This window comes from Canis aureus, chromosome 18 (genome assembly GCF_053574225.1).
Source record: "Canis aureus isolate CA01 chromosome 18, VMU_Caureus_v.1.0, whole genome shotgun sequence".
NCBI lineage: Eukaryota > Metazoa > Chordata > Mammalia > Carnivora > Canidae > Canis > Canis aureus.
The window spans coordinates 16,454,097-16,480,404 of record NC_135628.1 but is presented as its reverse complement, the minus strand read 5'-3'; the positions used below and the strand labels follow the sequence as shown (position 1 = coordinate 16,480,404).

General features: G+C 46.4%; 1 protein-coding gene across 6 annotated transcripts in view; it reads right to left on the bottom strand.

Annotated features, from left to right (window-relative positions):
- Positions 1-26,308, bottom strand: part of PDE1C (phosphodiesterase 1C) — a 482,957-nt gene that overhangs the window by 287,990 nt on the left and 168,659 nt on the right. Inside the window, exons 1-2 of one of the 6 annotated variants that reach the window (XM_077856293.1) lie at positions 6,032-6,166; positions 4,205-4,307 (exon numbers count right to left, since the gene is read on the bottom strand). The exons of 4 other annotated variants lie outside the window; for them this stretch is intronic. In XM_077856293.1, the coding sequence (XP_077712419.1) occupies positions 4,205-4,305 (101 nt within the window). In that variant the 5' untranslated portion in view covers positions 4,306-4,307; positions 6,032-6,166. Of the gene's footprint in view, positions 1-4,204; positions 4,318-6,031; positions 6,167-26,308 lie in introns of those variants that run through there. One more of the 6 variants, XM_077856296.1, reaches the window with a different exon arrangement.

Below are 26,308 nucleotides of genomic sequence, written 5' to 3'. Positions count from 1 at the left end.
AAATGATGGCCTAATTATAATTGTGACAATAAATGCCAAGGAGTAAGTGAAACCTGCTCGCTTGGTCTCAATTTAAAAGAAAAAAAGCTATAGAAACACTTTTTATCATCATAGAACAGGCTGGCAATAGGAAAACTCTTGGTTGGGACCCAAGGTACAAGTCAAGACCCAAACCTATGAAGTTCCCCGCCTGCCCCCCACCCATCACCAGAGGAACAAAATGCCACCCTTATCATATTTTCCCTTATTGGAAGATTCCCTGACAAAACTGCCATCGGGAGGGGCTCTTACAAATCTTACTCACTCTACAGAGGAAAGAGAGATGACAACAGCACTGGGAGATAACCCAGGTCTACAGAAACAGAAATGGGTAAGACAGAAAAAAAGAGAGGTTCCTCCTAGAAATGTAAGCAGATAGCATGCCCTTGGATAGAGTTCATTAAAGAGCTCAGGTGTGCAGTATTTGTTTCCTCCCAGCTTAGAGGAACATGAACATGGGTATGAGAGGGTTGCAGGGCTGCAGAGGGAGGCTGAGGAACACCACAACCCTTGAATCACAGTCAGCCTCTGTGCAGGGGTGTGCAGCACTTCACTCAAGGGAGATGAGAGTCATCATTATAGTAAACACCAATGCTTGCAGGGTTTTGCAATTGTAATTGGGGCAGACAGCATTTAAAATTCACATTTCTGATAGTTGATGTGCTATTAGCATCCTGATGTTGTTACAAGGCTAGATTAAGAGTTCTTCCCAATTTTTTTCCCAGAGAAATATGTGAATGAGTTCTAGGTTTCTTTTTTTTTTTTTTAATTTTTATTTATTTATGATAGTCATCAGAGAGAGAGAGAGGCAGAGACACAGGCAGAGGGAGAAGCAGGCTCCATGCACCGGGAGCCCGATGTGGGATTCGATCCTGGGTCTCCAGGATCGCGCCCTGGGCCAAAGGCAGGTGCCAAACCGCTGCGCCACCCAGGGATCCCTGAGCTCTAGGTTTCAAATATGTATTGATAATTTACTATATACCAGATGGTACTATAGGTGCTAGGGATACACGAGTGATCAAAACAGATCAAAAAACTATGTCCTCGATGAAGTTTATATTGTAGTTGGAGGAGACAGACAATAAATGTAATAATAGAATACATGGCATTTAGGTAGTGAGATGTGCAAGAGAAAAAATAAAGCATGGAAGGGGGATGAGTGGAGATTGTAATACACACAGGATCCTCCCCTATATTCTGCTATGCTATAGATTCTTGGCAGATAATAACAGTGGCAACAATCCTCTTACTGCTGGTAAAGATCACTCCTGGCCAGTGCACAAAAGGGGAGAGGATATGGGGAGGGAAAAAGAGAACCTAGGTAAACCAAAGAGTGGGATTCAGCCTTGGGTTGTGGCTTTCCCACATCTTATCCTGTTCCTACTTCAGTTTAGATTTCTGTGCCCAACCTGGGTAATGATGAAAACATGCCTCCCATCTACTTCATGGAATAGTGTGTTGGTAGGGCATGTGGCCTATACACTGACCCAAATTTGTATTTATCTCCACTCTGATGATTAAAAAGTTCATATTTGGTTCTTGATGTTTTCTTCATCGTCTATTAATTGAACACCTACTATGTGCCAGACCCTGCTCTATGCACTGCGGGTACAGCAGTAAGTAAGACACACAAAGTGTCTGTCCTCAAGCAACTTACATTCTGATAAAGGAGATGAAAAATTCAATAGTAGATTGAATAGAGACGATACTGACAAGAAGACTGATGCCATTAAACAGTCCAGGTATGAGATGATCAAGTCCTGGACTTAGATGGCTCTCAATCAAGCAGAACTGAATTCTTGACTATCAGTGGTTGCCTATAAGGTCCTGTCTATAAAGGAGTCACATGGTTATAAATTGATATGAAAATCCAATTGTGACTACTGAGTCTTTCTAAACTGTTGAAAGAGCTGCTTCCTTTCTCTTACTAACTGGAAGAGACTGAGTCTGTTGTGTGGACAAACAGAAACATACCCTTCCACCTCCTAAGGGTTTCTATTTTATGAACTGCAAGAGTGCTATTCCAAGTGGTATAAATAAGCATGCCTTTGGTTTCCAGAGTCTTTAGCAACTTATCACAGCACTACTGTTTTGGGTTTTTTAAAAGGCAGTAAGAACCATTAACAGTAGTAAAAAAAAAAAAAAAAAATATGTCATAATAACGATAGTAACATGTCCTTTTCAAAATAGAAAGTGGAGCAACAGATCTCTCTCCTAGGATTGCTGTCAGGCAGGGCATTTCAGTAGGAAGGGTAAAGAGAGGAATTCAAAAACACAAGCTTGGAGAAGAATCAACCCACACCTTTTACGTTCAAAGGCACCGGATGCTGAGTAGATGCGAGAGACTGGAGAACCGCAAGTGTGGTTATATCACACCCCAACACCTTGGGGAGAGAATCCTAAGAGATAGGAAGCAGAAAGCTACAAGACAGTGTGTTATAAGCACTAAATGCTTTTTCACACACATTCTCAGCCTGGCTGATTTACCCAAACACTCCTCTTTGCCTGAGTAGCTCCATGGAGTCAGCTGCAATTGTAAAGCAGTCAGAGAGAAGCGGTTCATGAGTGTGTGCAGATGAGTCCCTCCAGCCGAGACGGCAGGGGGACCGGCCTGGCAGCACTTTGACATTGCATACCTCAGACCCAGACTTTGCAGACACAACAACTTTTCTGTGTGCAATATGATCAGATGTAATGTTCATTACATATGACAGGAGTTTACTATAAACACGGCTCTGAAAGAGGTGCTGCCCAGCATGCATCTCAACTGGCAGGAGAGCCTGCCAACCAAAAAGACAAGATCTCCAAATAAGTTTACCGCCTCTGTCTACAGCAGCCAGACAACTCAAAAATCATATTATTTGGCATGGTTTCCCATTTAGATCAATGGCAATGAAACTCACTTGGATTATTGATGAAGGGCTTTTATAAATTGCACTTTAAATGGGGATCCCTTAAAGAAACATATACTACCTATCGCTTCCCCTTAGGAACTTTGAATATCCTGGTCCGGATATGATCTCCTCTAAGATGAAGCTAACTTCTATCAGTGGCCTTTCTATTTTGTATTGGGGTGTGTGCGTGTGCATGTGTGCACATGCGCTCTCATGCTTTCAAACACAACTACAACAAAACAAACTGCCAAGGAGCCAGTATTCCTGTCACAGTCCATAAGGAACAGAATGTCTGGAGAATATACTTAGAGAAAAACTGTTGTTGTTGGTGGTTTTTTTTTTTTTTTTTTTTTTTTTTACTGCACTAGATATTTGATGCCAAATGTCTAATAAAATGAGTATCTGGTAGTTATGAAAGGTGTCTTTGGGATACGCCTGGGCAACTGAGGAGCAAGTTGTAAATGTACAGCTATCACTGTAGCTTCCTGACTGGGGTGACCAGCTGTTTATTGTTTATGAAATCTTTTCACCAAACACCATGTATTTTCACCTCTCCTCAGCACGCAAAAGCAGACAGAACCCAATGAAGTGAATGAAATTCAGAGATCTCTGTCCATCAGTCCAAGTAGAATTCTGGCCACTATACTGAAAGCAAATATGCTAATTCACTATTCCAATATTGCTAGGAAATTCCAATATTGGTTCTGACCCCCACTTTCTCCAAAAATAGCCCTTCCTTCTAGTAATTATGTCTGGACAGAAAGAATCCTAAGAAAATATCAGAAGTTGAACTAGGCTGGGGTAAGGGAGAGGAAAACACAGCAGCCAGAATGAATGTTGAATTTGAACTGTTGGTAAGTTCTTAGAGCACCTGCAGAGACGTTTGCAAGCATTTTTGCAGAGAATATCTTTCTTTGATCAATAGTCTGTGGCCTGAGTCCCCAGATTTTTCTCCCTGGGCAAAAAAGGACCAGAAACATCTCCATGGGTACTGAGCTACTACTACAACTGATATCTAAGGACATTTCCTCTTCCCCCAAAGAAAGTATGCTTTGGAAACAGCAAGGCGTTCTAAAACACTGGGGAAAACAAGTCTCAGTTAGGGGGGGGAAAAAGGAGCAGTGACTGTAATTAAGGGAGAAGCAGTTGTGGAACTTCTGGGGCTGTATTTAAAGGGCCCTGCAGGAACCAGGAACGAGGTGAGCGGTCACGGCTGTGGCTGGGGAGTAAAACACCGATTGCAAAGAGAAGCAAATACTAGATTTACTTACAGTCCTCGGAGCCGAAGCCAGATTTTCTCGATCTGCTCGGGTTGCAGGTATTTCAGAGAGTTGCTCTCAAATTCTTCAATCTCCTTGGTCGGCGACTCCATAGCTGCAGGTTATCGCTGGGAGTGAGGCTGAGGGAGTTCGGGCTGCCCCTCCCCTCCCCGCCTCCCGGCCGGGCTTGGGGTGGGGGGGCCCTGGAGTCTGGCCCCTCGCGCTCCGCCTTCTGCGCCCCGCAACCCCGCGCTTACTGCGGGCGGGCGGCGCGGGCCACCGGGCCCAGGTGCCTCCGGGGGGCGCCGCGGGAACCCGCCGTGGCCCCGAGCCAGTGGCCGGCGAGGGGGACTGCGCTCCGCTCGAGGAGAAAGCACCTCGGACCTCTCCGGAATTTTTTTTTTTTTTAAACAAAGCCACGGAAGCGATCTGTGTGGCAGCTGAAGGATTTGGGGGAGAAAGGGAGACCGAGTGGGGCGGGGTGGGGGGGATGGTGAGAAGGGGAGGGGGGAAGCGCCCTGGGGGAGCCCGAGTGGGGCGGGATGGGGGGGACAGTGAGATGGGAGGGGGGCAAGAACCCTGGGGGAGACCGAGTGGGGGGGGGACAGTGAGAAGGGGAGGGGGGAAGCGCCCTGGGGGAGCCCGAGTGGGGCGGGGGGGGGGGACAGTGAGATGGGAGGGGGGAAGCACCCTGGGGGAGACCGAGTGGGGCGGGGGGGGGGGGAGTGAGAAGGGGAGGGGGGAAGCGCCCTGGGGGAGCCCGAGTGGGGCAAGGGGGGGGGGACAGTGAGAAGGGGAGGGGGGAAGCGCCCTGGGGGAGCCCGAGTGGGGCGGGGGGGGGGGGACAGTGAGAAGGGGAGGGGGGAAGCGCCTTGGGGGAGCCCGAGTGGGGCGGGGGGGGGACAGTGAGATGGGAGGGGGGCAAGCACCCTGGGGGAGACCGAGTGGGGCGGGGGGGGGGGCAGTGAGAAGGGGAGGGGGGGAAGCGCCCTGGGGAAGCCCGAGTGGGGCAAGGGGGGGGGGACAGTGAGAAGGGGAGGGGGGAAGCGCCCTGGGGGAGCCCGAGTGGGGGGGGGGACAGTGAGAAGGGGAGGGGGGAAGCGCCCTGGGGGAGCCCGAGTGGGGCGGGGGGGGGGGGACAGTGAGATGGGAGGGGGGCAAGCACCCTGGGGGAGACCGAGTGGGGCGGGGGGGGGGGGAGTGAGAAGGGGAGGGGGGGAAGCGCCCTGGGGAAGCCCGAGTGGGGCAAGGGGGGGGGGACAGTGAGAAGGGGAGGGGGGAAGCGCCCTGGGGAAGCCCGAGTGGGGCGGGGGGGGGGGGAACAGTGAGATGGGAGGGGGGCAAGCGCCCTGGGGGAGACCGAGTGGGGCGGGGGGGGGGGACAGTGAGATGGGAGGGGGGCAAGCGCCCTGGGGGAGACCGAGTGGGGCGGGGGGGGGGGGACAGTGAGAAGGGGAGGGGGGAAGCGCCCTGGGGAAGCCCGAGTGGGGCGGGGGGGGGGGGGACAGTGAGAAGGGAGGGGGGCAAGCGCCCTGGGGGAGCCGGGCCGGGCAGGGGGGGATGACCGTGAGAAGGGGAGGGACGGAGGGGAGCAAGCGCCCTGGGGGAGCCCGAGTGGGGCGGAGAGGGGGACAGTGAGAAGGGGAGGGACGGGGTGGGGGGAGCGCCCCGGGGGAGCCGGGCCGGGCCGGGGGGGGGGGGGGTCCGACCCGGAGGCCGCGCCCCCGCTCCGCCCGCGCCCCTGCCCCGCGCGCCCGCCGCTCGCTCCTCGCGTCCCACCCGCGCTCTCTGCCCGCGCCTCGCCGCCTTCGCGCCCCGTCTCTGTTTTCCTTCACTTACCAGCAGCTCTGCTGACAAGCGAGAAAACTGACAACTGAGAAAAGTCGACCGTCGGCGCGCCGGGGCTGGCTTCTGGTGCGACACCCGCGGGCGCGGAGGCAGGGGCGCGGCCCCGGGAGCTGCGCGCACCGGCCGCCCCGCGCGCCGTCCGGGGACCCGAGGACCCCAGGCGCGCCCGAGCCTCCGCGGAGCCGGCGCCGGAGCTCTCAGGTAGGGCTCACCCACGCGCCCGCCCGAGAGCCCGCTCCACTTGGCGACATTCAGGCAATTGGTAGGAACTAAAGGAGCCACACGAGACACCTGGAAAGTCCTGATCTTGCTACTGCGAGGCTTCGTTTCTCCCTCCCGCCCCGCCCCCACCCACCCTTGGCGAGGAGCTGGGAGTTTGCACCGATTAATGTGCCACAGACTCCTCAAGAGGTGCCTGCAGGGCGATGGCTGGGCAGACGTTGAGATCGGCCAAAAAAAAAAAAAAGTTTCAGCTCCACAAAGTGGCAACTCCCTGTGTGTCCCCCACCCCACCCCCCGACCCCAGGTCATTCGCGATGTCAGTGAAGCATAGTGCTCTAGAAGAATGGGACCAGGTATGGGGTTGGGAAAGGAGGAAGAAGGTGGGATTAAGAAAGAGACAGAAGACAGAAAAGGGGAAGATCCTGGTTCAAGTGGATTGCAGCCCTGACATCACAGAATTGGCAGACGGACTCCCATCTAGAGGAAGCCCTAGAACCTCCCTGGGCCATTTCAAAGCCGGGACTCAGGGCTCCTGGCTGTAGCTTGCCAGGTACCCTATTCCCCTCACTGGTGGATTCCTTGAGTCGCTCCCGGCATCCTTTGACTAGCCATTAGTCACATACCTGCTTCTCAAAAGTAGGATAGAAGTAAAGGTAAGAGCTAGTTTTTCTTGATTGCTCCAGCAAAGTTACCTTCATGCAACCTTGATAAAAGAATACAATGATAGTGTCTGAATTCTATATGATCACCCATTTGGTAGTTGGCATTTATTTTCCAGAAATTAGAGGTGAGAGTGATGAGGACGGCAAGACTAACCCTCTTCGTTCCAGTGGAAGAAGGTACCTTCCCAACGTGAGATGACTGGCCCATCTGATTGAAAAGGACATACATGCTCACCTGCCATACAATCTGAAGTCGCCTCATTAAAGTCAGTCCTTAATTTTCTGGAAACACGTACATTATCACTCAGTTAACACATTACTACCAAAGATAGGATTAAGCAGCCAATGTGTTAACATGAAATTCATCTATCTAAAAAGAACCAATTGCCCACCCAATGTCACCCCACAGGGAACAGTGACCTGCTAAAACTGGATTTTAAAAAAAAAAAAAAAAAGACATTATTTTAACAGCTTGTTTTGGGGATGCATGATGGGAGGCAGCATGGTCCCCAAATGAGGTTTCCAACTCTGTGCACCTTGGGCAGCCTGCTGTCAGCATATGGAAGTGTAGTAATGATAGGAACAGCAAACAGGTATCCAAAACCTTCTATAGTCCAAGCACTGCTCTAAGGTTCTACCCTCACATAATACCAGCAACAACTCTAGGAGGCAAATACTATTATTGTCAACCCCATTTTACAATAGGAGAGCTGAAGCACAGGTAGTTATCCAGACCTGCTAGAAAATGAACTGCCCTGGAAAAGACAAGCGTTTGAGTTATGGCTCATTACCCTATCCAGCACAAATCTGTCCCCCTCATAGGGTCCCATTTTCCACATGGTTAAAGTAAAGAATTTCGGCATAAAGATTTTTTTACAACTGTTCCAACTTCATGATTCTATGAGGTCATCTGGAGAGAACGGGGGAGAAAGGAATTCTGAAAAGGGAGATGCATATTGCTGGAAACATATTTTAATTATGGTATAGTATGGTTTCTCTGAGGGCCAGCCTGGGATGAAAGGATGCAATAATAAAGCATATTTGTATTCCTGCCCTCCACTATACCTGTCACCTTTTCCTCGTATGAGTGGGATTTAGATTAAGTCAGAGAAAAGCAAATTTTGAAGAAAAAGAAAAGGAATAGCCTTTCACCGCAATTAAGCCTATCAGAGAAGGAAGACAAAAATATTATTGAAAACGGTTTCTTAGAAGTATTTTTGTTTCTTTTTTTTTTTTTGAACTTTTTAAAAGCGAACATGAATCAGAAAGTTAGTAAGGATATATCTTTTTTCTTTATTTTAGAGCCATATAGTTTTTGGAGCTGGAGGGACCTTAAAAATAATGTGGTTTAGAAGTTTACAAATGTTTTAAGCGACGGAATATTTTTATATAGAATAACATTTTATAAGGGACTCCAACGCACACCTCATATTGAAAACTTAAAGAAAGAACTGCTCTGATTGAATGGGGAGTAGCGGGGGCGGGGGGGTAGTACTTAGTCTCCAGGGACAGAGTCCACCTCTACCTTCTGTATATCCCATCTCTGTGTGATGAATATTTCCACTTCACAGATGAGAACACTGAGTCCAAAGTACCATAGACCATCTTAGGATTTCTTGCTCCTAATCCAGAGTTGTTTCTAAGCCACATTAGGAAAAATTTGTCTTCTCTCTGCCAAAAAAAGTATTACTCCTTTTAGATCCACCATGTTACTATGTCACTCAGATTTCATTCTTTTCATCTATCACAGGACAAGATATGCTTGACAGTTGCAGCAACATTACAAGCCACAATTTCCACAGGCAGTCCACTCAGAGACAAGCAACAGACGCAGACCCACTGAGAGACAAAAGATCTAAGAAAATGCAAAGCCACTCACAGCTTTGCTTGGGAGGTTAATTTCCATTGTGACTTCTTTACCCAGCTTTTCAGTAAGACTTTTTAGGAAATCTTATATGGTGAAACATCACTAAATATATATAGACATGCATACATAATAAATATATAATACACATATGCGTATATACACACACATATTTATACATGGATATAACTGCCAATTTAAAAGTTCCCCAAATAAACATAGAGTAACTTAGTCTAAGTACTAGCAAGCCTCTGCATCATCAGCATTAAATATCATAAGATCAGAGAGAGTGAGCTCCCTGTCTGTGGCAGAGTTGAAGAAGAAGCTAGATTACTATCAGGCAAGGGAGTAGGCATCAGGCTGTGTAGACATAAGAATGACCCCTCAGGCCCCTTTCATCTCTAAGATTTCATAACCCAATAATAATCATAATAACCACAATCACTACCCTTACCAATTACTGAACCCTCTTATAAGCCAAGCATCACCTAAGCACATCACAGGTTGTTTCATTTCATCCTCAACAAAACACTTGAGAAGAGTTCATCACGCCCATTTACAAGTAAAGACAGAAGAGGCTCCCAAAGATCAGATCACTTTTGCAAAGACATATAGTTAATAAGCGGCAGAGCCAGGTTTTAAACCCAGACCAGAGTGCAAAGCTCCTGTTCTTTTCCCTTTGTTATACCACCTCCCTGCAGACACACACACAAAAAAAGACAAATAAAAGGGAATAGAACAAAGAGGGTGGGGCTGCAGGAGCACAGATGAAGAAAGGTCACTGATACAGTGGGGGAATTCGGAAAGCAGAGGTGACATTCAAACTGGATCTTGAAATCGATGAGTAGAGGGGTCCCTGGGTGGCTCAGTCAGTTAAGCATCTGCCTTTGGCTCAGGTCCAGGGATTAAGCCCCACATTGGGCTCCCTGCTCAGCGGAGAGTCTACTTCTCCTTCGGCCCCTCCCCCTACTCATCCTCTCTCTCTCTCACACTCTCTCTATATTTATAAATAAAATCTTTTTTAAAAAAATGGATGAGTAGAAGTTGCTTACATGGAAGATGGGTGAAGGCAGGTGATTCCAGAAAGAGCACACTGCATGAAAAGAAACACAAGCATGAGAAGGTATGGAGTGTGGAGCTGCTCAAAAACAGTTTTACATGGCTTGGCTATAAGTGCATGACTCAAAATCAGGAGAAAATGCTGAAAGGGTTAGCCAGATTTTGGGGTCATGGAAGAAACTCAGGCTCTCTCCAGATGATGGAGAAATGGGGTTGCACTAGGTAGACGAAGGCATGGTCACATGTCGAGGGTACTCACTGCCCTGAATACACAGCATACACTGAGGTCAGCTCTCCGGGAACCTGCCATGGGCATATGCAACAACCATGGGGCAACTGACAACCAGGACTCCATCAGGGGAATCCGATATCAGGCTCCTCAGCCTACAAGGAAGGAAGAGTTGCACAAAGAAAAAAGACAAAATCAGAAAAGGCACAGTATTGCCTCCCATGAACACCCATCTTCCAGCTTCCAAATTAGGACTGTTTGCTTTGATCTTCATGAAGCAAATCAGTGTCCTTGTTACATTTTTCATGATTTGGCAGCAGCATCGTCCAGAGAGTCTGTTGAGGGGGAAATTCTGGAGAAGCATTTAGGATATGGGAAGTCACACCACCAGGCACCAGAGCCCCTCCTTCCTGCTCACACCAGATGTGAGCCAGCCCTACAATATACTGTCAACAGAGGCTCTTCTCTCCCACTGGCTTCCCTTTTTGGCAAGGGGCCTCTCTGGTGACAGTCACAGGGTCTTTTCTCTCTGATGTCTTCTCATTTTGGTCTTATAATTTGGGGCAGACTCTGTGTCAGGAATCACCTCTACCAGAAAAAAGAAAATGCAAGAAGAGGTGATGAACTGCTAAGCCCAGGGGACCTCCATTCTCTGGCCCATCTGAAATGGGGCTCTGAGTAGCCACCATCTCAACTATCCAGAGTTTGGCCAAGTCAGGTAGGGAGAGTAGATAGGAGAAGAAACGGGATGGAGTCCCAGCTCGGGGTGGTCTCATGTAACCTGCACGTGACTCAGTTTTTGCCCATCTCTCTGGCAGGATCCTTCAGTTGCTGTGACAAACTCATGTAATGCTTCTAATGGAGATGGCATTTGCAAAGTGGATGACTAAGTGGAGCACTGAATCACATGTGACCTAGGATAAGATACTTCTCTTCTCTGGCCATGGGTTGAGTTAGGATTAGCAACCTCTGGATCGCTTTTCAGTTCTCAGCCACAGCCTCGCCTGAGATAACCAAGCTTTTCATGGGCCCCCAAGAAAGCTATAGGAAAATCTAGAGTCTGACCACTGGCTAGATTTGACTATATAATAAACATAACTTAAGTTGGTCAATCAGAGCCATCCACCCTGTATCTCTGAACAAAGTGATCAAAGGGTAACTAACAGGAGATCTAATACTGGTTCCTTATGAGAGATTTGATATGGCCACTGGGAAAGAGAGAGAGTCTATTTGTTTTTCCTTTGAGATAACATTATGAAGCTTGGGGTTTTTTTACCATGTAGAGAGAATATACCAGAAAAATGACACCGATACACAGAAAAACAGAGAGAATAGCTGAAGACACAAAGAAAGAAATGTTAAAGGATCTTTGGAGCCCCTTTATCTTACAGTGCCTGAAGCCAGAGGCTACCCATGGATTTTTTTAAGTTATATGAACCAAATAAATATCCCGTCCTCTCATGTTTTTTTTTTTCTTTCACTTAGGCAAACTTGAGTCAGATTTCTGTCACTGACAACCATAAAAATCCTAATAGAACTCACATTGAGGATTTTTGTAGAGTTTAAAAAAAAAAATGTACGGCCAGTGCCTTAAACAATGAAAGCTCTTGTAACATAGTAGCTCCTCCCCCAGCTCATCCATCCAGTACAACATGAAAGGAAGGAAACAGGAAATGGTATAGGACTTTGAGGTGGGCAAGGCACCCAAGGTAAATGTAAGGAGACTTTTTATCTTGATAGATACCCCAATAATTTTGTTTCAATAACAGCTTAGTAATTGCCTACCAAAGCACTGCCGTTACTATAAAAGTTAGTTCTTCAAAACAATCCTGAAGTGAACAAAATACATTATTTTTATCTCCAGCTTAGAAGTCACATAAATGAAGTCCAAGAGGTCTGCTGGGTACCTTCCACTGGTCTACCCTCCAGCTACTGGCTAAGTAGCATGACAGTACCAGGATTCCTAACTCCTGGCCCCGGTACCCACTCTGCCTCTCAGAACACTCTGCCAACCCAGCAGAATTAACTTGGCTATACTAATGAAATTGAAAATTTTGTTCATGTAAAACTGCTGATGCCACAGTCAGCCAAATTCTGACCCAAATGCACATAAATCAGTGGGTTGTCTTCCTATTGCTGTAAAGCAAATTTGAATGTGGAAAACCTCGGTGCTGACAGGAACCTTAGCAATCCTTTTAGCCAAGTTGCTAATTATATTGAGAGGAACAAGCAGCCCAACCAGGTTAGATAAGGCCCAGTGCAAAAGGCCCAGTGGCAGAGCTGAGACCAGAAGCCATGTCCCAGAGCTCCATTATCCCTGAGCTTCCTTTCTGGATCTCAAGAATGGTTCTAGCTCCCATCTGAGGATTTGGTTCAATGGTTTATTCACAGATAAGAAAGAGGAATGAAAAAAAAAAAAAAAAAAGAAAAGAAAGGAAAGGAAAGGAAAGGAAAGAAAAGGAAAGGAAAGGAGAAAAGAAAGAAAAGAAAAGAAAAAAAGAAAAGAAAAGAAAAGGAGGAATGCCCACTAAAAGTATAGGCCATTGGCAAAGGCTTCCTAAAGGGAAAAACTAAAGAAGAGAAACTCCAGGAAAGTGAAAATGCATGTGGTGGCAAGGAATCTGGTACGACAGGTGTAGGTGGCCCAAGAAAGGGCCAGCCCTCAAAGACTGGATATGCAAATTGAGGTGGGCCTCAGATACTCAGAAAGCTTAGTCCTTTTACACTCTTGTCAGTAGGAAATCATTAAAATCTGTTGAGTGTGTGTATAACAGATACAAAGCAGAATTGCAATTTAACAAGTACAATTTATAAAGAATGATAAAATTTTTTTTTCAAAAATTGTCTTTAAATTGCCATGAGAGGAAAAAGATTTGCAGATTCTTGTCTCTGTAGCAGGGCGAGGGGTGGGTGGGTGGGGCGATATAGACACAATTCCCCAAACAAACGCAAGGACTTTTAAAATTTATTCATGCATTCAACAAAACAAACTTTACTGAGTGCTTACTATGTGTTAGGCGCTCTGTGACGATAGGTATACAGTGGTCAATAAAAAATCCAGTGCCTGCACCATGGAATGTCAGTCTAATTAGGGAAACAGGTAATAAATATATCATCATAAATCATGAAAAGTGCTAACAAGACAATTAACAGAGTCCAGTACAGAAAACAATAGGGGTGGGGCGTATTTATAAATAGGTTAGCATCAGCCAACTACTGCTTGAGGATTCTCTCTCTCGCCCTCTGCCCCTCCCCTGCTCTCTCTCTCTCTCTCTCTCTCTCTCTTTCTAAAATAAATAAATAAAATCTCTCCTAAAAAAAAAAAGTAACTCGAATGAGGAGAGACTCTAGACCTATGAGTCCCAGCATCTAAAACCCACAGTGACAATACTGAACTAATTCAATCAGTGATGAAGAATTAATTTCTTTGTTGGTAGTGTTACTACAGGATTCACTACACTAGTGTCCCAGAGGGCAGAGATCCCAAGTGTCCTGTCCACCACCATCCTTGAGGGCATAACAGACCAACTAGCCCATGGCCAACTGGGCTTCTCAGAGAAGGACTATGAAATTTATTTCATTTTTGGTCCAAAACAATTCCTGCCATATGAACTATATTCAAAGAGCAAAGTTGAGACATGGAAACAAATACATCTTCAACTAGACCAGAAGCTAATTTGGGGAAAGGCCATAGGCGCTGGTCAGGTTATATTTTGGTGCATAAAAGGTTAACTTTCGGTTATCTAGCAGCTGTACCTCCAGATAAGGGAAATGTTACTTCTTGTGTGATTAAAAACATAAGGAGAATTAGGGAAAATACTCCTGACAGCATTTTCAAAATGTCCTCCAGGACACCTAAATGGCCCGTTCTATTCCCTCTGATTCTCAGAAGTGAAAGGATTTTTAAGACTCAGGAGAATAAAAGAATAATGTCTCCATGAATGCCTTCCACCCATACGCTTTTGACAGATTTGTGCTAATAAAAAAGACCCTGAAGGCACCCTGATCTGGCCCATAACCCTCATACATACAGATTGATAGACTCATCAGAAGTTGGTAAACGCTTATATTTCTACTTGTGAGATATAAATAGACTCCTATAAGCAGGGAGTGGGACCTGATTTACCAAGAGGAATGGAAATTTATGGGCACAATTTGAAAGTAATTAGCATGCACAGCAAATCTTAGCCAGAGGCTCTACAAGCCCTGGGTGCCACCAGTACCACCATGGAACTGCGTAGACTCCCACAGGAATACTTCTGTAGCTTCTCCACCGCCTGGGCTAAATCTAAGTAAAGAAATGAAAATCATTCTCCTCAATGGGATTTCAGAAGCTCTTAAGAATTTAAGCCAAAACACTGAAAAGAAAGAGTGCCCTTGGACATAGCTCCAAGTCACATCAGTTAAGATCCTGTTAGCAGCCATTCTGCTTTCACTGTGGGTTAACCAAACACAGCCTCCCACACCAGTCTCTAGGTAACAAAGATTCCACTTCATACTTCCTGTGCCCACTTGGTCACAAAAGGGAATTGTGAAAATCAGTCCCCACCTCACCCATCCAGACAACATAGCAGGAGTACCCTCTCCATCCTGTGCAGAAATCAGTCTCATTTGCTATGGAGGTTCCAGTTATAATGATCACAGCATCCATTGCCCATATACTGCTATTCTATAGATGACTCTATCAGAAACCATTCGGCTGGATCAATTCCAAGCAATTCCTAAAGATACTACCATTGCCTGCGACTTGGGACCACATTTCCTATTCACTGACTGCAGGATTTATCAGTCTCTAACCACGTTCTAGAACCCACTGGTCAGAGAGGAAATTTTAACGCATGCACGACCCTCTGAAAATCCCTCCACCTCCCATTGCAAAATCAAACTTGGTGAAGGGTTTATTGACAGAGGGGTGGTCATTTACTACCGGTCATCTTGGGCGCTTTACTTGATTACTTTGGCTCTTAGGAACAACAGTCTCATCGAGGTGAAAATGTGCGTACATCAGAATATTGGCAGGGGGACTTACATCATTCAGTTTGATTATAAATTTGATTAAAATTGCAGTGATAACCTACCGCCCACGGTTACACTCTAGCCCCGGGGAAACCACGACTAATAAACACATCATCATAAATCATCTAAAACCTAAAGGAAAGGAGGTTGGGGGGAAGGGGAGGGGAAGAGAAGGAAGGAAAGAAAACCACTCCTAAGAAAAGCTACGGAAATTTAAAGGCCAAAAAACAACAACAGCAACAAAACAAACAAACAAACAAACAAAAAAAAACACTTCTGAAAATATAACGATTGGACTTTTCTTTCTCTCTTTTTTAAACCAATTAAGCAGGTGCTTCAATCTGAGTGTTTATGAGAGTTTGCTGTCCAACGGTACGTGCGAACGCGAGACTCTGGGCATCTTGGCCGCGGCCGGCGCCGCATCATTTCGCGCCTGTTGGCTGAGCCCGGGGTCTGCAAACATTCGGGATCCGCTTTTCTTCCTCGGTGGCCGCGGGTGGCCAAGGTGGCCGGAACCCCGCGGGTCCAGGAGGCTCCGTTTGTCTGGCTGCTGCCAAGGGTGCGCAATCACTAAGCCGTCAGAAGGCGCTTTCAGCGCTGCAATTGATAGCGCTGTGATTGATAGCGCCCCAGAGGCTCGGGAGGTCGCCAGGGCTGGGGGGGGAGAGTGGCTGCAGGGGAGGGTGGCTGGAGGATGGTTGCTGGAGGGGAGGGTGGCTGGGGGGGAGGGTGGCTGGAGGGGAGGGTGGCTGGAGGGTGGTGGCTGGAGGAGAGGGTGGCTGGAGGGTGGTGGCTGGAGGGGTGGGTGACTGGAGGGGAGGGTGGCTGGATGGGAGGGTGGCTGGAGGGGAGGGTGGCTGGAGGGTGGTGGCTGGAGGAAAGGGTGGCCGGAGGGTGGTGGCTGGAGGAGAGGGTGGCTGGGGGGGAGGGTGGCTGAGGGGGAGGGTGGCTGGAGGGGAGGGTGGCTGGAGGGGTGGGTGGCTGGAGGGTGGTGGCTGGAGGGGAGGGTGGCTGGAGGGGTGGGTGGCTGGAGGATAGGGTGGCTGGAGGATAGGGTGGCTGGATGGGTGGGTGGCTGGATGGGAGAGTGGCTGGGGGGAGGGTGGCTGGGGGGTGCTCCGTGGAGGAAAACCCCTTTGCCCCGCCAGCTGTGTTCTCGCTCCCAGCGGAGCACACTGGCCTGTCCCTAATCACCCGTGAAGTGGTGCAGGGGGACGTGGTGCAGAGGAGGGGCAGGGACAGCGTGAAAAGAACCCACGGGGACGACCAGCTGTGACTCATGCTTTTCACCTTTGAAGGGAAGTAACATTTTGGAGCAGGATTCCACTCTGGCCTGCCTCCAAGGGACATGAGAGAGAGAAAGAGAGAGAGAGAGAGAATGCCCTTCCTGTTCCGTGCTGACAAGGACCAGCCCATGCAGCTGGAAGGAAAGGGCCAACATCAACAATGCGTGGGGACAGTGGCTGACATGGTTTTCAGCTATCTGGATAATTGTGCAGTTGTCAAAATAGAGCTCGAAAAGGCCATGTGCGTACAGAGCCTTCACTGTTACTGAAAGGGCAGGCTCTTAACCCTGCATAGTATCCAGAGGACACCTCCAATCTCTCCTGTCCCCCCAAAGTAATTATTTGCTACCAGTATGAGTTAGTAATAGGAGGAGGAGGAGAGTAATAATCATAATAGCTACTGTTCGTTGTACGTAGTATGTACCACCCTCTTTGTAAGCATGGCAACCCATGACACCTTCACGGGGAAACTTAACTTGCCCGAGGTCATCTAGTAAGTGGCAGAACAGGATTTAAACTGAAATTTGTCACTGGCCCACCCACTGTGGTGTCTCTCAAAAGCAGATATTTTTGTGTAAGTTGGAAGGCTTAACTGTGTCTGATTGACAAATGGCCCTCTGACCCACAGCCTTCTGACAACGGTTTGATGATTTTGCAGTTGCACACCATTTCAAGCCATCTTTTTTTTTTTAACATTTTATTTATTTATTCGTGAGAAATACAGAGAGAGACAGAGAGAGAGAGAGAGAGAGAGAGGCCGAGACACAGGCAGAGGGAGAAGCAGGCTCCTTGCAGGGAGCCCAAGTGGGACTCGATCCTAGGTCCCCAGGATCAGGCCCTGGACTGAAGGCGGCACTAAACCACCGAGCCACCCAGGCTGCCCTCAAGCCATCTTTAAGTAGCTTTATAGACCAGAATAAGGAGAGTAGAGAAGTGACCACTGACCCAAGACCACACTTGCAGACAGTGGCAATATGCTGAAATGAGAAGGACCCTGCAGTGAGAAAGTTAACAGTTAGTGTCCTAGCAAATTGCAAGTATACCAGAGGGTAGTATTAACCCTAACCACCCTGCTACACCACATTAGATCTGCAGTATGTGTCCATCCTCCCTACCTAAAACTTTGAAACTTTGTACCCTCTACCCAGCATCTCCCCTTTCCCCTGCCCTCCTCACCATCCTGGCAGCCACTGCTTGACTCTCTGCTTTTATGAATTACGCTAAGAGGGTAAATTTTTTTTAAAGATTTTATTTATGTATTCATGAGAAACACACACACAGACAGAGAGAGAGAGAGAGAGAGAGAGAGAGAGAGGCAGAGACACAGGCAGAGGGAGAAGTAGGCTCCATGCAGGGAGCCCGACGTGGGACTCGATCCCGGGTCTCCAGGATCATGCCCTGGGCTGAAGGCTTCGCTAAACCGCTGAGCCACCAGGGCTGCCCTAAGAGGGTAAATCCTAAGTGTTCTCACCAGCCCCCAAAAAAGTGAGTGAAGTGATGAGTACGTTAATTAGCTTGATTGTCATAATCATTTCACAATGTATACATGTATCAAAACATCACATTGTGCACTTTAAATACATACAATTTTTATTTGTCAATTATATTTCCCTCAGTAAACCTGGAGGGAAAAAGAGCCTATAATTGGCATTATGGGAACTGGGTCAGTCATTCCTCTAAAAGTCTACAAGTAGAGCCTCACCTTCAGAAAGACACGACACCGCCATGCCGTGTACCATACGGGTTTCCCAAGAAGGCATGCTCTCTTCCCAAGGGTTTCCAGTGACTAAAAGGGAACACACTGTGAGGGACTCCAGAAGGAAACCCTGCATATCACACACCCAGGAAAACCTCTCTCACCCACTCCGTGGTCTTGCTTTTGCCTCTGCAGCACTTTCCTCCAGAGATCACAGTAAAAATGTTACTGGCTTGCTTCGTTACAGCAGGACAAATACTTTCTTGGCATCATTTTCTTGTCTTTTAAACTTCTCTCATTCCTCTCATCTAATTTCTCTGTTGCAAGAAATGAAAAGCAAGTGTGTTTCTGGAATGGTACATGCAAATGAAGAGACAGTGATGGGAGGCTGAGATGAAACGCACAGAGCTGACAAGGCAGAGCTAAGTGAGCCAGGAGGCTCATCGTTGATAACACAAATAATAATGATAGTAATAGTAATAATCCTAACAGCAGCACTTCGGCATTTATCTCCTTGTGGGACGGTCCTTTTCTCAGGCTTCCCAAATCAGAACAGGGAATTATGCAGAGACCCCGAGGGGCTCTGCCCTCTGTGATCTCTACTCAACCCAGATTAATGAAGCATTCATAACACCTGTGCTTACACTTCTCACACTGTCATCCCAGCCATGTCAGGACTGGTTTCATCTGCGTCGGAGCAAGCCTTTAAATTCCAGCGGCACCAGGGACTCAAAAGGCAATGACCTTGACATACACAGGCTTTCCTCTCACCACCCAGGAAGCTGGGGGCTCAGCACCAATACCACACAAAAGCCACCTTCCACCCTGGAATTAATCATCATTTCGGAGTTTCCATTACAAATCTTTGTTTAGAGAAGCCCAGAATAGTGAACCAATCATGAGGTTTTAGAGTGGTTTTAAACTTTTATGGATCAAGGACACTCTGAGAATCTGATGAAAGCCACAGAGTTTCCTTCTACCTATTTAAATAAAATGTGTACACTCTGATTTGCATATATAAGGAGACTCTTGGACTCTCCTGGAACTCATCCAGGCTCCTTTCCCAAAAATCCTGTGGTTTAATGAGGTGTGTGTGTGTGTGTGTGTGTGTGTGTGTGCATGCATTTTAATCTAGTTTGCTCTTCTTACCCCAAAAGGAAAATGGTATGAACTAAAAGGAGAAGATAACTAATAAAAGGTATAACTCAAGTTTTCAAAAAGGGAATGTATTTAGTGAACACCAAACACATGCCAAATATTCTACCAAGTATAGGATACATTTTTGTGCATTTAATCCTCTTTACAACCATTCAACAACAAGGACTATTTTACCTATTCACCTCTCCCTCCCCAGTGCCTTTCACAGCGGTGGGACCCCTGATTACTTGCTGAGTGAATGAATTATTACTATTTTGCATATAAGGAAACTGAGCCTCTGAGAGGTTAAGCAACTTCTACAAATCGAACAGGGAATAAATGCTACTAGGGATGGGATTTGAACTCAGGTCTGCTTGCTCTCTTTCCCCTGTGCCTTGATGAATATTTGGTATAAGAGACTAAAGCAAAGACATAAAAATGAGATGCTGTGTTGATAGCCAGACTTGTGGGGAGGAGGAAAAGCAGAGTAGGTGGGCTGGGAATATGAGGAGGGGCCAGGGCAGGTCTCAGTACAGGGACCAAGGTGGTCCATAGTGTCATCTCTGGAAGTTGAGATATGAGCAGAGCCTGGAAGGAGATGAGAGGACATGCAAAGTGGAGGAGTATGCCAGAGAGGGGAACAGTGAGGGCCGGGCCGTAATCAGAAGTATGCCTAGTGGCTCAAGGAAAAGACGAGAGACGGGGGAGAGTCATACAAAGTGAGGTTGGAGAGGTGATGGGCAGGCAGGGAGCTGCAGAAAGCTCATGTGTCAGTCATGACAAGGACTGTGGCTTTTACACAGAGTGAAATGGGAACTCACTGCAAGATTCGGAGTGGGGCAGAGGCATGATGTGACCTCCGTTTTGCAAAAACCATTTTGGCTGTTGACATGAGGATGGAGGGTAGCAGGGCAGAGAGTAGGGTGGGGAGACCGGGTGTGAGGCCACATCCAGATTTTCAGGCAAAACATGATGATGACTTGGCCACGGTGGTAGCAGTGGAGATGGAGAGAAGTATATTCTGGACTAGTGAGAAAAGAGAGGCATTAAGGATGACTCCAAGGTTCGGAACCCAAGAAACAAAACTGACATCTGTTCAGGCTCATCCCTACCTTCTAAGTAGGCAAAAAAGTCTGCTCTTATTCTCAAGACTTCAAAACCAACCTGAGAAAAAATAATATATTTACAGTTTCCGAGTACATTTCTTTCTTTTTTCATGAGATATTGTGTGTGGCCTTATGAGAAAAGAGGAATGAGTTTCTTAAAAATTGCATGTTCTTTCACTTTTGAGTTTTAGAAAGCAAGCTTCGAAAAATGTTTCCTTTGTCTTACTCCCTATCTTCATATCTAAGGCTGCATGACCTTCTCTCCTGCTCCGCTGGACGCCAGGCCAGTACTTGAATGTGTTCCTGCTGGCCACTAAACACAGAGCTTCCAAACAGCTTTCTGAAACAGGGAGCTCTAGGCGGATGCTGACTTCCAGGTGACCCGAATCTGACACCAGGAGTGAGAAACCAGGGCTGTCCCCTCTCCTCCCATGAAAAACACAGGCATTCCTGGCTAGCCTGGGCTGCCAGGCAAATGTCGAGCCATCAGCTCTGGACACAATCAAAAGTAAATGTGGAGCTCGCTTCCGGATCACACTGTGTGGCCAAGGAGACAGTCTACTGGAGGTTAAAGCAAAAGTGCTGAAGGGTTTGCAAAGGGTAAGTCTCTCACTTACTTACATCAAGGATTCACTTAAAAAAAAAAAAAAAAGAAAGAAAAAAGAAGAAGAAGAAGAAGAAGAAGAAGAAGAAGAAGAAGAAGAAGAAGAAGCAGCAGCAGCAGCTAAAGTGGAAAAGCCAGGATGATAGAAAAACTGTATTTTTGTAAAAAAAAAAAAATGTGTTGCACGTCTACTGTGTACATGACACTATTATTTTCCTGAATTCCACACAACATTCTCAGTAGCCAGCTTTATTTTCACCATTGTTCTGAGAAGGAAAGATTAGAGAGGTCAAGTAACTTGCCCAAAGTGACCCAGCAAATCGGTACAGATGTCTGACCACAAACAACAGCTTCCACCATCGCTGCCTCTAGGATGACCGGCCATCCCCCATGTGCTTGGAACTGAGAAGGTTCCCAGGATGCAAAACTTTCGGTTGAGATGCAGAAAAGTCTCGGGAAAACTGGGACAAGAGAGTCACCCTCACTGCCTCTTGAAACAAAAATATGCCCACAAAAATGCAGTCATTTCATGAATAACCTAGAAAATTCAATAGAATAAAAACATCATTGGGAAAATCTTTTTTTATTTTTTATTTATTTTATTTTATTTTTTTCATTGGGAAAATCTTAAATGCACACTTTTATTTAAGGTAAATACGGGCTCCGAGGGGGTTCTGCCTTTAAGAAGAGCAGGTTTCTTTCCCACCCGGTTAATAGCCAATCTTCTGCAATCACAAGAGGGAGGCCTTGGTGAGAATCTGCTGCAGAACATTAATCCCCAATTTCCTACACTTTCAACTCTGCACTAGGATTGGTTCCTCCAGCTGGCTCCCAAAGCAAGCTTGCCAGTTGTGAGCGTTCCCACATCCAGTTGCCTTTTGCATCTGTTTGCTGCAAAATGTCAACTGCATCTCTTGCTCAGGTCATTATAATTTATACCCCTGACCAATCTACCCAATGTCTTGCTGAAGGGCCATCAGTGAATTCGGCTCCCCAGGATAAAATTCAGCGGCTTAGAAAGGTGGTAGCATTTCTCCAGAGCCCGGGTTCCCCATTTGCTAGTACTGCTCCCTCACTCATTCTACAGACATTCATGCCAACTTTGAGCCAAGCCAAGTGTCATTGTCTTCATGTAACTTGTCAATCGGCAAAGGACCCTCTTTTCAAGGAGTCTCGTTGGTAAGGGGTCCTGAGACGCAGAACTTGACAGTTGACACAGAAGATTCATCCTCCTCTTTATCATCTAGTGACTCAATCAAAGGAAATGAGGGGTAAAAATAAGCCAGAATAGTTGAACTGTTGCACCAGGTCCTGCGAGCTTTGAACAGCCAGCCCAGCTGTGCCTCGGGTGACAGGCGCTAGATGTGAGTTTACATGTTTTGGACACTGCTGGCAGGGTGGGCCCAAGGGACAGAAGAGCCCTTCCGTACACCCTCTCCACGGGCTGGGGGCATAGGAAGGCACGCTCTCTGGCTCACCTCTTAATCTCAGGGCTAATGCCCAAAAGGCTAAGAAGGCTGAGTGTGTCGCTCTGACCCAGAAATAGACGGAAAGGGAATCCACCAGCAGGAATCTCTTCCCCCTGCTTATCTCTGCTCGTCGTGCTTTTGCAAGTCTCCCCCATCATAATGATGTGCTGATAAATGTTGAATCTGGTGCAGGGTGAGCCCTTCTTTGTAGCATTTGCTGATTTCTGCAGTATAAATACTCCCACTGTGGCCAGTTTCAAGCTACCCATATGATGTCACTGAACACAGAGGTGGGAAGAAATGTGAACAGTCACGTCCAGCACACGTGACTGAGACCCCCACACCAAGAACAGCCCCTGAGACCCCCACACCAAGAACTGAGTGCCTTATCCTGCTTTAGTGCTACTCTTCCTATTCTTGAATGATGGAGGAGGGAAACTGTGCTTTTGTCGGAATGACCGAACCACAAAGGCAGACGAGGGAGTGCATGACACTTCGCTTGACGAGAGTGGAGGGTGTGTGCATTTCTACTACTTCAAGCCAAGGAATTTCTTTCTCTTGTGCTAAACAAGTTCACATGTTTTAGTTCAGTACAACTTACAAAACTGCTGTGAAAGAGGGGAAGCAGTTTTTATTACACAAATAAGGAGACCACCTCCGAGTGGGTAAGACTGCCAACCGAACAACTAAATCTGAGTCCTGAGCCCTATTTATTATTTATTCATCTGTTTGCATCTCCCCAGAGAGGAGTCCAAGGGTTCTGTCTACAGTATAGGTATGATGATGGGGCTCCCCTGTTTTCATTCTTCCACTGGCTCCCTATCAATCATAGGATAAAGTCCCAGATATGTATGTAGGATGGCACAGAGGCTATCTGGCCATGATTCCACTTTTCAGCAGCCCTGCAATCTCATCTAAACTCCAGCCACAATACTTGGAATTTCCATAAAATGACTGGTTCCTTCCCAATCTGGCCTCAAGTTTTACCTTCCACCCCCACTATTTGGGACACTCCTCCTTTCATTCATCCATCATCTCCAGCTAAGATCTACATAGATTTCTACTAACTTATTGTTCTTTTTTCTTTAAAAGGCACTCTGCCTCCTCTAAACTAAGTAAACTATTTGAAGGCAAGGGCTGGGCTGGTTTGTCCTCCAGAACATATGAGAAATGTTTACCTGCTGAAATCACCCTTTTATTTTATTTAGAAAAATAGTCCTGGGATACTCAGGTGGCTCAGTAGTTAAGTGTCTGCTTTTGGCTCAGGTCATGATCCTGGGGTCCTGAGATCAAGCCTCACTCGGGCACCCCATAGGGAGCCTGCCTCTCCTCTGCCTATGTCTCTGCCACTCTTTCTGTGTCTCTCATAAATAAACAAAATCTTTTTAAAAAATAGTCCTGCCGCTCGGAAAGACTTCTGCGTGCTTAAATTGCTAGAAGACAGGAAATCTCCTTGGGAAAGCAAGTAGACAGCGGTGGCATTTCTGATGAGGCTGAAGCCAGACAACAGTCAAAAACCATGTTCCCAGGACAGGCAGTTCCGGCACCATCTATGGGCCCACATCAAGTCCTTCCTTCACTGACAGTCTCTTCCTCTCAGACAATGGCAATGGAGCTGTGTCACTCCCAGCAGGACTGGTCTGGCCTTCACTGCTGTGCCACCATGAGCAGCTACAGAGGTTATGTGGCTTGGCCAGAATCACACTGGGTCAGGGAATACCAAACAAGACACAAGCATTTGTTATCATAGTTCTACAGCCCACCGGCGGGCTTCAATGTGTGGCTCTGTGTCATCCTTCTCATGCACCCAATGTGCTGCTTCTAGCATGGATGTTCAATTAAGTTTGCAATCAGATTGCTGCTTCTAGGGAAGCTGCTGTTTCTGCTTCTTAAACTTTAGAACAGGGTGCATATGCAAATGTATATGTCCTCCAGGTCTTCACCCCAAATGAGACTTTAACAAACAAGACTGTAAGTAAAATGCTTATAGAATAGCACACAGTCCTTCACACCTGGCCCCTCTCCAGTCTCAACAGGTACCCAGTGCAAACATCTATCCCATGCTTAGGCCAATATTTCCCATAATACTATGTTGCATGGAGTTCTAAACTGGCATCGTAAATGGCCTTTGGTCAAATAAATCTAGAAATGCTAGGTTACAAAACAGGAAGAGGGTTTACTGGAGGACATCTGAGAACTTTATCATGCTAATGCGTATCATGAACCTCCAAAATGAGGTATAGTATGCAGTATTCCCCAGACTTAATGGACCATGGACATGCCCACTCACCTGTAGGGACTGATGCTTTCCCAATATAACTTTGAGAATCCAGTTCTAGCCTCATGAATTCATTCAATCACTGAGCAGGTGAGGCACTTCAATAAATACCAAGAAAAGAAAGCATTAATGTTTTGGAAGATTTTTTTTTCAAGCCCTCATACAAGGTGAAGTCAGACAACAGAATGTTAAATAGAAAAAGTTAAATATCTTCAAAATTTTTTATTCCTAAGCTATAAAGCCAAATAGCGCATCAAATCCTGCCAAGAGAATAAACTATTTATTCCTCCTGACATCTTAGGATTCTCTTATGGTAGAAAGAACATAGACTTGGGAATTAAATACACCTGCATGTATATCTTGGCTCTGCTCCTGTTCACTGGCTCTAAACTGCCTTACAGGGCTGTGGTGAGAATTACATAAGACAATGAATACCATCACATAACAAAAAGTAATTAATTCATGACTTAAAATTATTATTTTTCTATGATATGGATAACATCCCACTATGTCTTACGCAAATAGCCCATGTTCTGTCTTTATAAAAGTGATGATTCTATTCCAAGCTCTGCTTTATGGCCTTGTACAGGACAAATCTGTATTAATAAAGACTTCTCAGAGAAACAGAACTAATAGGATATATAAATGATCATATATATGTATATACAGTTGACCCTGAACAGCACAGATTTGAACTATGCAGGTCCACTGATGCACAGATTGTTTTTGTTTGTTTGTTTGTTTGTTTTAAGATTTTATTTATTTATTCATGAGAGACACAGAGAGAGAGAGGCAGAGACACAGGCAGAGGGAGAAGCAGACTCCATTCAGGGAGCCCAACGTGGGACTCGACCCCGGGTCTCCAGGATCAGGTCCTGGGCTGAAGGCGGTGCTAAACCACTGAGCCACCAGAGCGGCCCCAGATTGTTTTTGATACAGTACAGTACTACCAATGTATTATTCTCTTATGATTTTCTTAACATTTTCTCTAGTTTGCTTTACTTTAAGAATATGGTATATAATACATATACAAAATGTATGTTGACTGTTTATATTATTGATAAGTCTTCTAGTCAATAGTAGGCTATTAGTAGCTAAGTTTTGGAGGAGTCTAAAATTATATGTGGATTTTCTTTTTTTTTTTTTTTAAAAAAGATTTATTTATTTATTCATGAGAGACACAAGAAGAGAGTGAGAGAGAGAGAGAGGCAGAGACACAGGCAGAGGGAGAAGCAGGCTCCATGCAGGGAGCTGTCCATGGGACTCGATCCTGGACTTGATCCTGGGATCAGGCCCTGGGCTGAAGGTGGTGCTAAACTGCTGAGCCACCCGGGCTGCCCCGCATATGTGGATTTTTGGTGGTGCCATGGATCAGTGCCCTAAACCTTGCATGGTTCAAGGATCAACTATATATGGATATATGTAAAGATATGATATGAGTGTGTATATTTATTGTAAGGTATTAGATCACAAGATTACAGAAGCTGAGAAGTCCCTAGATATGTAGGTGGCAAATTGGAGACTCAAGTAAATCAATGGTGTAAGTTCCATTCTGAAGGGCAGCAGTCTTGAGAACCAAAAACAGATATTTCAGTCTGAGTTCAAAGTCCAGAAAAGGCAATGTCCTAGCCCCCTGGGAC